General features: G+C 41.0%; 1 protein-coding gene across 4 annotated transcripts in view; it reads left to right on the forward strand.

Annotated features, from left to right (window-relative positions):
- Positions 1 to 3708, forward strand: part of MTMR12 (myotubularin related protein 12) — a 33738-nt gene extending 30030 nt beyond the window's left edge. For all 4 annotated transcript variants that reach the window (XM_086867716.1, XM_086867714.1, XM_023944092.2 and 1 more), the window contains one exon: positions 989 to 3708. In XM_086867716.1, coding sequence (XP_086723842.1) covers positions 989 to 1564 — 576 coding nt within the window. In that variant the 3' untranslated portion in view covers positions 1565 to 3708. The remainder of the gene's footprint in view (positions 1 to 988) is intronic.
- The last annotated feature ends 7609 nt before the right edge of the window (positions 3709 to 11317 follow it).

Here is an 11317-nt window from a genome sequence, read left to right on the forward strand (position 1 = left end):
GTGCTGCTAAATTTTTTTTTTAATTCTAGAAATATTTCGCACATCTCTTATTTCATATGTACTCACAGTGGAAGTATTGGTGCAGACTTTTTTTAATTGACAAAATACATGTATACCTCAAACCTGCCTGGATCTTAAGAACCCACTTTGCATCCACCTCAGTTGTAAATGACTCTTTTATAGTTCATAGCCATGAAGTTAGGGATTATTTTTCTTCATCCTTCTATGCAAGTCTGTTGATAAATCAATCATGAGATTCAATATTCAGGTCAGTTGCAATTACATGTTTGAAGGGAGTTCATTTAGTTGTTCCATGGAGTACCTGACTGAAACACATAGGTTTGTGATTGCCTCCCTAATTTTATCTGAGTGTATCTGGAGTGTGTGTGTTCACTTGGAGTGGGAGGGGGGCCAGCAAGAGCAAAAAAACTGTCTGGAGTATGGAGGATTATGGATGGACCATCTCATCACTGGCATGTAGCACAAACTCAGGGGAACATTTGTGGAGTAGCCTCTTTCAATTGCAATTAATTTTTTTAATTCTGTCCTGTATAAAGCGTTCTCATGTGAGACACTGCCAGTATGATCTACAGCATTTATCTGAGATGCAGTGAGGGACCACTGGATAAAAGCATAGAAATAAAGTGCTCTCTGATTTCTAACTCGCTTAAACTAAACATGGACATTTGCAATACTTGAATGTAAGCAAAGGGTTTGGCTTTTTCAAAGAAAATTGCTTTATTGGTGTTACTTTTGGTTAATGCAAGGAAGGAAGCTAGCAATATTCAGTATGCTCTGTGAAGTAGTTGATGTATTGAAAAATAATGATTTAACACAGATATACTGCCTTTTTATATAGTTCAAGTGACTATTGCTTGCATATAGGTTTCTGAATACAACTTCTTTTTCTTCCTCTTAAAGCTGCTTTCTGAAGTCTCATTCCATTAATATTCATCTGAGTATTTTCCTTTTTTTTTTAATCTTAAAGCATCAACGGCAACTTTCTTTGCCACTGACACCGGCAAAGCCTTCCACAAAGAGAGGATTTTTCAGGGAAGAAACAGATCATTTAATTAAAAACATTCTGGGTAAAAGAATTGGCAAGTTCATAAATTCTTCAGATGAGGCCCCTAACAGCTTAAGGGAGTTTTATGATAGCTGGCATAGCAAACCAGTCGACTACCACGGTCTTCTGTTGCCGCACATCGACGGTCCCGAGATCAAAGTCTGGGCACAGCGTTACCTACGATGGATTCCTGAGGCCCAGCTTCATGGTGGTGGAACAATAGCTACAGCTGCCAAGATTTTGGACTTGATGGAGGAAGTGCAAACCCTGCAGGTGAAAATGGATGAAGAACATAGTCAGGCTGTTTCTGGAGATGTACATTCTGTTCCCATGCTGAGAAATTCTGCCCGTTTGTCGTCCTTGTTTCCATTTGCTTTACTGCAGAGACAGTCTGTCAAACCAGCTTTACCCACCAGCACCTGGAAAGACTTGGAAGATGAAGATGACTTGGTCAAGAGGGATGATGAATTTGTTGATCTAAGTGAGGATATGTTATAACATGTATATAGATTACAGTATGGATTGTATGTGACTAAGCACTGAGTTTTAAATGTTGTGCTGTATCTTCATATAAGGAACTTGAGCATCTGCAACCTGTTTAATGGGTTTGTGGGGTTAAAAATCCTTGATTGGAAATAGCTACTTACTGTAATTAAATGAGCATGTTTTGAACTTCCGTTTCACTCTAACAATATTTATTGCAGAAATATATTTTTAGCATAGGTGTAATAAAAGTGGGAGTCTTGGCTGAAGTAACCATATGGCCATTGTTAAAAAAAAAAGAAAAACAGTGAAAGAATACTTTCTGCTGTAAAGGTGGAATGATAAATGCATATGGCAGCAATCATGTGATCTTAACATAACATCTTTCCCCTTATGCTAAGAGTACTGGGAGTAGAGTAATGTGATTTGCATTTTCCCCACACACATAAGCAGTGAAAGATGCAACTAACTGTGCACTCACAAATCAGCTTTTGACAGTTGGGGAATACACTCATGGTCACCAGGGGTTTTCCATCTGCTGTTGGATCAACAGAAGTCATGTGCTTGCCCCTTCCCCTTTGTCAGTGTTGGTCTGTGTGGTGTCAGTCACAGGTTGGCTGCTCTGAGCCTGTGCATACACGTAGCTCAAGGGTCAGCTGCAAGAGCTTAATAACACATTTCAAGTCTTAATATATGGCTGCTGTGCTATATGCCCTTGCTGCCTTGGAATATTAAGTTTGCTCTTAATTTTAAGGAATGAGATTTAAATTTGTCATGAGTATTTTTTCTCCTTTTAAGTAGAGTGAGACTCTCATTTTCCCCCATTGATGCCAGATGCCTTTAAGGCTTTCTGTAGCTTGCACTGAGACTCTCCACATAGCACAGAAGACTCTTTCCCTGTAGTCCTGCTGCAAAGCAGGATTTGCAGTCTGTTACCACTTGTCATGAGTTGGTGGTACAGTTTATGAATGTGGTGTTTATAGAACACTCGTGTTCTGTTGCTGGATGTTACAACAGTACCTCAGTGAAAAAAGCCATAAAGAAATGCCTGTTAACTTGGATCTACTGTGTGTATGTTTATACAAATTTTTACTGCAAATAATCATCCTTTGTAAAGCTGAATATTATTTGACTATCAGATCTGTTTTGAACCCTTAAAATCTGTAATACCCCCAGAACAGATTCAAGTCATAAAATCAGTTACACTGAGAGGTTATGCATTGAATATTTTATCTGTTCTCATAGCAATTTAGAAATCCATGCTGGAAAACTTAGCTGGTGGATAAACTGTTGCTTAAATTTGATCAGCTCGGTGAAACTGGGGATATTAAACTTTTGTTACTGACTTAATCACTTCATACTGAGTTGTATTAATGTATAGCAACAATTCATCAGCAGCCCTCTAAAAAGAAATTCTCATAACTGGGAAGGGGGAGAGCTTGATGCAGCTATGCCAAACTGAAGCTTCCCAGCTCTTTATTGCCTTAAAGTCTTAGTGCGAGGACAATACTTGAGTTTGTAGTGTTTTATTTAAAAATACACTAGTACTTATGCTTTCTTCTTTGATATGTATCTTTACAGCTAGCACTTGCTAGAATGGGCTGTACAGCACATTTTCTTCAGACTTAGTTGTAATTCATGTGACTCATGTATGCAATAATACTTTGCATGTTGAATGAGCAGTGAAGAAATACTTGTCACTCTAAGGTCATTTGGGTTCAAAGGTGGGTTTTTTTAAACACTGCCATTACAAAAAAGCTATTAAAATGATTTTTCTATACTTTTGATCAAACTGTTGTAATATTTCAGTCATGAAGATTACATATTTGTATTAAAGAACAGATGTTGGACATCTTATTTGTACATAAGTTATCAGAAATATATATAGAAGAGAGGCATATATCTGGAATTGAACATGGGAACACTTCTAATGTAGAGTAAATACCATTATTGCTGGTTTTCTGCACTGAAGGATTGGAAATAGACTTCATATTTTTACTCCAGGCTTCTGTTTATACCTCCAAGTTTTAACACTGAATGCAATCTAGCAGTTTTACAAGTTTTTATCTTTTTTTTTTTCCTTCTTTTTGTTAAATACTGTTACTTCTCTCTAATGGGCTGTTTGAAGAGTGTCAATAAAGTATACTTTGAACAATTCATCCTGAAATGAGAATGTATGTTTAAGGTCCACTTTGCAAGCAATGCACTAAATCACAGCAGATTTGACAATCTGTAGTGGCAAGGCTTTTCTGGTTATTTCCTGATTTTTACAGGATATGTTATGGGGAAGCTGTGCAGTTTTGATCTGGCTGTACTTCTGGAGAGATGCCACCAATGCAGGAGAGAGGACAGTTCAGTGCAGTGACGTAGGATGGCTGTGGGAAGTTGAAGGTGAGGTAGAAATTGTCTGCTGAGTGTCTGTATTGGGGAGGGGGTTATTAAACAGTGTTTGTTTCTGTTTTAGTAATATGCTTCCCCCATGTCCAGGGTGAAATTTGTTCTTGCATTGTTACACTAAGCAACTTCTTGAAATTGCCACAGGGGGGTGTTTCTCAAACCAGATGTGTGTTTGAGATGGACTAAGGTGGCCACAGTAAGCTGTGGAGTACAGATTTAAAAATTCACTTTTTTCAAGACACTACAAGTTGCTAGTCCCTGGTCAAAGACAGCACCAGTGCAAATCATGTTACAAGATTGTGCCACCTTTGTTCTTGAACCCCACACAGCAACACCTGTGGGTCATGTTGTACCATAAGGTGTGCCTCTGCCTCACCCACACCTGCTAAGGACCAGTGATTGTACTTTGACCGCTTGGCTTTGATTTAAGACTGCATTCACTATTGAAAAGGTTCAGCTATTGATGTGCAGCATAGTGGAATGCAAACATTTACTTGATTAAGGTGCTTACAGCCAGCTTGCCCTCCTGATCTTTTCCTCCAGCAAAAGCTTTTTCCATTTGTGCTTGAAGCACGGAAGCATAACTTCTTCCAGAGGCAGGTGAATACTTTCTGCTGATGATTTCTTACAATGGATTAATTTTGTCACAGCACAGGTCACCTTCATTCTAAACTACTCGGAGACCTCATGCAGTATTTACAGCTGAGTGCTCCTTCACAAAGAGCTAGGTTTTGCATAAAACTCTATTTAAAAATTGTGTGAAGGACTTCATTTTCTGGGATAGGAAGGAGATTTGAATAGTGAATTTAGCTGAGTCTGAAAAGAGCATTCTGTGTACAGAACAATACATGTACTCATGGAATACCAATTCCCATATTGAATTGGGGAGGTGTGGGGAATGGAAGGGGCAAAACCCTTCTTAGGGTCTTACATCCTTGTTTGTTTGTTTGTTTGTTTGTTTGTAATAAAGTCAACATGACAAATGCTTTCTGCTAGCATTTGCAGGATGGAAGAACTTGGTGGGAAAATAGAGTTAACTTGGAGAGGAGTGGACATAAAAGATAAGAGCTGATACTTGAGCTGGAGAGACAGTTCTGTGGGGAGGGCACCATCGTGTTGAGCGCAAAGACAGTAGCAATGGGGTTCTTCAGCCTGTGTTAGAAGGAAATGGGTAGGCTACCCATACAGTTCTGAGCCTTGGAGGGGTCCCTCTGCTTGGGAGGTAAGTTTGACTGGGCTCACAGCTTTAAATGTGCTGTGGAAGCTGAGAAGATAATAGATGTAATAGAGGACTGCTACTATCTTGGCAAGTGTGTGGATGGGCAGTGGATGCTCAGTGCTGCCATGGTTTGGCTGCTGTGGAGCCCTGTAGAACAGTAAATGCAGGTGCTCAATTGCAGCATGTTACTCTGCTTCCAGCAAGCATTTGGTTTCCCTGGTTTTCCTGCAGCAGCCCAGTAAAATGAAAAAGACACTTTACCTTAATGTTATCCTTTGATGCCTAAAGCAGGTGAATAAGACATGCCTAGGAAGTGCATTTGTTAATTTACTTTGTAAACAGCAGATCTAGGAAGACTGACTTCCTGTGGCTTTGGCTTGTCTGTCCACTCAATTTTGTCATTTCTTCTGGCATTTCCTGTCCTTGCTCCTGCCAGAAGATCTTCAGTCTCCCCCCTGTTCCTAAGTCATGTGCTGTTCCAGCAGTTCATAGGTTTGTCATTGCTGCTGCCTCCCTGGACAACTGAAACTCTGTGACTGGGTTCCTGGGAGACCAGGTGAATGCTCATGGCTTGGCGTGGCCTGGCCACGTAGCCTCCAGATTGCCTGTTGGAATCTAGCAGCTTCTGAAATAATTTTTTGTCAAATACCATTAAAATTATTTACTAATTTTCAAAGCAGGGTAGATGCAAAAATGATTAGATGCCCTGTGTCATTAGTAAGGAAATCGGGGTAGGAGACTGCAACAGAAGCCTGTGTACCTGCAGCTCAGGCATGATTCTAATCCGCAGTTCTCAGGCTAAAAGCAATGTTTCAAATAGGAAAATCTGCTAATTTACAGTCAAGTTAGGTATCCCAGTTTTCTCTTGCATTTTGTCTATTTCTGGGTCTTGAAATAAAATTTTCATTATACTGTAAGAGCCAAAATTCAGTCTATGGAACCACTGAATTTCTGAAAACCAGTTAATATTTCTGTGAGTTCTGAAACCTACAAATATTACTGCTAAATGAAGAAAATTTCCAATTAAGACCAGTTTACACTACTAGTACTAATGTATGGTTTTGCTAATAAGAGTCTAAACCTTCAAGTCTTCTTAAGACTTTTAAAAGTCAGAGCTCCATGGACTCACTTTGCAATCAGTGGGACTCCTTTTCTTTTAGAGAAGTTAATTGAAAGTATGTTTATGCATGAATGTGATGACAGAGATGCTAATTTTATGTAGAGGGTATATGTGCTCATTGCTTTATGTTTTGGTGATGCAAGAATATATTTCCACTCTCACTCTGACCCCAATTCACAAATCAAAACAGGATGTTCCTCACCACCCTCCTTTAGTTTACTATACAAATCAACCCAGTTTGTTTCCTACAAGCCACTTCCTGTATTTTCCAGTTTCCCATCCCAGACTTTCCACTGTGGATTTGCCATTAGAAAATATTTATTGCTTTTCTGATAGCGGTTCATTTAACTTTGGAAAAGGCTGGTTTTATACCTGCCAGCTATACTTAGCTTTTCCTGTTTCAGGAGGTGGTGGTGGGAATATTTGAAAGCCAGACAAGAAGTTCCACAGGTGACTTAAACAGTTCTCAAACTACAAGGTCTCTTACTTCCCTGCCAATACAGAGCATGGTTGTTCTGTAAGTTACCCTGTTGTGGTTGTTATTTGGAGTAAAATCCTCCTGCACAGCAATTTTTCACAAACAAAAACTGCACCAAAGAAAAAGCAGGGTGATAATCTCAAAACGTGTTTGCTAGTGCAGCATATCCTCTGTAGATTCAGCACTTCGTTGTGATGGTGTCAGCACAAGTGACAGCAGAACGATGGCCTGTTCTCCCAGCAGGTTTGGGATTGGGTTACACCCAGTGTGCAGCAGATGCAGGGAGCTGCCAGAGGGAGTCCTGCTGCCAATCACTGCCCAGCAGTGCCCTCACACCATTACTGCTTTCCAACTGATTTTATGGAAATTGGTATTTTGCTTTTGTGGATTACCTTTCTATCAGATCAGCCCATTGATCCAAATGACCCTGTGGGGATGCAGGGGGGAACAAGAGGAGCCCCTGTTTGAGGCTGCCCCTCTCATTTGGCAGTACCTAGTTGGAGCAGATGAGGTGAAAGGTGGAATTACAGTGCAGGTAAAGTCACTCTCCAGCTGCTCTGCTGCTGAAAAAGAGATAAATCCTGGGAACCACCTCTACCGTGCAGTGAGCTGAAATGCCGTAAAATAGCATGCATGGCCAACTCCCACCATTTAACACTTCTGAGGGAAAACAAAAAGACAGGGAAGAAAAAAATCACAATCCAAAACAGCTGTGTTTGGAGGTTGCTTGTAGAAGCCTTACAGGATGATTTAAAGTACAGTTTTATTGGATCCAACCTGTTTGCCACAGCAGGAAGGTAAGTAAGGTGAGCAAACCCTGTGAACTCAGTCTATGGTCATAAAATACCATATTCTGATGCTCTTCAGGCCTGTAGTTCCTTAGGCTGTACTTTGGTTGGGCTGGCAGATTCTTAAATACCATCATGCTGCCTGGGCTGTGAGTAATCAGTGATTGAGGGCAGCTGCTGAAAAGCAAATATCGTGTTCTGACTTGTAATCTAAAAACTGCCATTGCTCAGAAAGGGGTTTTGGATTCCTGGTGTGTTCCTGCTGTTCTCTTCAAAGCTTTAACCACACAAAGGTGAGCTGATTGGTTACTCCCCCCCACTCCTTTAGCATATTTTACTTACTTACTTCTCATTTGTATTTAGATTTAATGCAGGTGATCTGCTCTGTCTATAATCTGCTTATTATCTCTCTCAGGTGTAGAATCTAGTACTTTCTCTAATTTTCCATGAAAATTTATCTACCTAATGTTGTTCTGAGAGCAATGTTCCTTTTTATGTTTCGAATTGCAGCTGAATAGCTGGCTGGCAGAAATTATGACAAAAAGGGCAAGTTAGTGAAATGAAATACAGTGATAGTAAAACCATTACTCAATGGCATAGTATTAAGTAGAGGCTGCATGAATATGGCAAACCTCTGGAGTCCTGCAGGCAATAATGAATGCTAGGAACAGCTGAAATACAATTACCAGGGACCCAGAACAATTCAAGCAGCAGGAAATGACTGAACATAAACTTTTTTCTAATCTTTGGGTCTTATTAAAGTAGTAATAGCCCTCCTTGTGCTGGTTGTTGACATTGATATTCTGTCTAGGCTGATGGACATCCTTCTCCTTGAATGTTTTCCACCTCTGCCTTCCAGCTCCAGCCTCAGTCAGCTGTCTCCCCAGCTGCAACACACTGAGAGAAAAGTTGACTGACATCTTTTCATTTGTCAGAGAAGCATTGTAAATGGCTGCTCCCTGCCAAGAAATTTCTTTTGAAAAGTTACGTTTAGTCAGTAAAATAATACTTGAGTGTGACAAACTAAGTTGAAAAAAATTAAATTTAACCATAGGGCTGAAAAGAATTCTTTAAAACACTTGAACTGAAGAGAGGAAAAAAGAATTAACTCTTTCCATGGGCAGGTGGAGGAAAAAACACACTGGCTGGCTGTGTCCCTGCAGCCCCTGGAGTTCCACAAGGGAGCAGAGATCCACCTGCACCCCAGGGAAAATCCCACACTGGAGCAGGTGGATGTGCTTGAAGGAGGCTGTGATGCCGTGGGAAGCCCGTGCTGGAGCAGGCTCCTGGCAGGACCTGGAGCAGCCCGGCAACATATTTCATATGCCTCTGTCAGCCTCTGTCTGCTCAATTCGTTTAACAACTGGTCTGTCAGTAGGGGTCACCCAGGCAACCACACCTGCAGGGTGATCTTGTTCTCACTTGTTTAGTGAGAATCACCCACTGATTCGTATCTCCCAAGCCTCCTGAACGTCTCCCTGGGCCTGCTAGGAGAAGGTACATGTTGCATTAATAACCATCTGGCCACCACCAAATCCTCACTGCTGAGCTGTGGCAGTCTAAGCAGTCTGTCTCACATGGGGCAGCGAGTAGCTGTGCCTCCACTCACTGGCCACTTTGGTGGGCCAATTCCATCAGATTTTCGAGATGTATTTGATGGGGGTGAGGAGCATGAAGTGAAGAACTGCTCTGTGGAGAACTGGTAGAGGAGAAGCCTTGCAGAATGGTGCTTGGGTCAGGTGCTGGCTCAAAGAGCTGTGCTAAAGAAGCTGTCCCCAGCTGTTTGATTTATCCTGTGCTCAAAGCAGCAGGGCTTCTTACATTTTTGTAAATAAGCTAAACTGCATCAAAGATGCTTTATTCTTAAATGGAGTAACATTGGTCACTGAGCTGGCTAACTGCCCAGATCAAGAAAGATCTCTTCCTGTGGAGGAGAAACCAGCAGATGAAGCAGAATTAGGAACCTTGATATTTTTTATTTTTGTCAGCTGTGCTAAAGAGCCATAGTAAAAAGTTTGCTTTGAAATAGTTTTATCTGCCTATGTATTTTCAAATTTTAAAGTAATTTCTGTGTAACATCATCTTTCTAAACAAACATGCCAACAGAAAGCAGTAAAAATGTCATCTACTTCCCTAAACAGCCTTGGTCCTTCATATTCTGTGCTATATTTCCTGAAGTTAATGGCAAAATGAAGTCCCAGTTACTGTCTGCTTGAAGCACATCTTCATAAAAATCATTTACTGAAGTTTTACTTCCCATGCAGTAGTATAGCTAAGAGCAGCACGGCCTTGCAAAGCGTCAGAAGTAGCTCCTGTCATAAAACATGATGTCAGAAACACTCAGCCTTTCTATTAGCCTTGTGTTAATAATGATGAACAGAAACATATTCAAATGTGACACTCATATCTGAGGCCAGTTTATAACCTTGGGGTCATGCAGATGCAAGTAATGCTTTGGTTTTGGCTCCAGGAAGTTTATGACTGATGATGAAGGGCCAGGTTGGTTCTCCAGTTCCAGGCTGAGTTTGCAGTGAGGGAAACGGAATAGATTTGATTTAAAGAAGAGGGGAAGTCCTGATTTTGAATTTGGGATTGTTTGGTTTTGGGGTTTTTTTTGCAGAGCTGTGTTTCAGCGTGGGACCATGCTTCCAAGATAAGGAACACTTTCTTTGCTTTGGTGCAGTACCTGGTCCTGCTCTCCTGCTCTGAGCAGTGGCAGATCACCTTGCTGGGTTCCAACCACAGGTGTGTTTTGATCATTAAGGCCAGTAAAAGCTTGTGTCTTCTGCTCATGCATTTGTTCTGCTTCGGCATTTGTTGCTTGGATTGGGGCTTTTTAAAAATTTCTTTCTGAAGGGCTTAACTGTGTAGCAAATAGCTGTTAATTAAAACCACTGTTTTATCCTGTGGCAAAGAAAATTAAGCTGGTACCTAAGTAAATATTAGGGAAAACACTTAGTGAGAAAAGGCCATACATACCAAAGTAGGACACCTTGGTGCAGATGGCTGACTCATCAGTGTGACATATTCTGTGTTAAATATGGAAAGCTCAGATGTCATTTGTCATTTGCTCATCAAGAGCAGAGTGAGGGTTTTTTTTTTTTTAAATTTTTTTTTTTCCTTCCAAAGATGCCTTGTAAAGCAGGCAGAGGTCTTGATTTACTGCCTATGCAGGTGAAAACACTGATACCTGTGCAGCTCTTCTCATTCCTCTGCTGCAGCCAAGGTCCTCCCTCATTTATGCATCCTCCCTGCTGTTTGGAGGTTCCTGCATCAGGCCAGGGCCACCTTTTTAGGATGCTGGATATATTTTTATTACCCGTTATGAGCTGAGTTTCTCCACCAAGGTCTTGTTTCCAACTTCCATCTTAATTTGCAACCAGCAAAAATTTAGCTGCTAATCCTTTTCCATCTCTCCTCCCTGGGGAAGTAATTTGAGCCCTGAAGGTTTAATCCTGGCTTCACTGACGTAGCTTATTACTGTGAGCATCCCACTGCCCCCAGGAGCTGTGGGAGGCATATTTTTGGGAGGCTGTGTTGTGTAGCCAGTTCTGGAGCTGCACCGGAAAGTGATCTGAGATCTGAGGGTCACCTGCCACACGCTGCTGCTGCTCTAAGCCTGAGGCTCTGAGGCACACAGATACCATTGTTCTGGCTTGGAGTTTTAATGGAAGTGGATTCAAGATGAAAGAAAAGCTTCTTCTCTCCAGATCAAGGAAACATTTGCAGGAACTTAGTATCTTTAGGAAAAAATAAATACAATAAT

The sequence above is a fragment of the Cyanistes caeruleus genome, chromosome Z (genome assembly GCF_971803275.1).
Source record: "Cyanistes caeruleus chromosome Z, bCyaCae1.hap1.1, whole genome shotgun sequence".
In the NCBI taxonomy this organism is placed as follows: Eukaryota; Metazoa; Chordata; class Aves; order Passeriformes; family Paridae; genus Cyanistes; species Cyanistes caeruleus.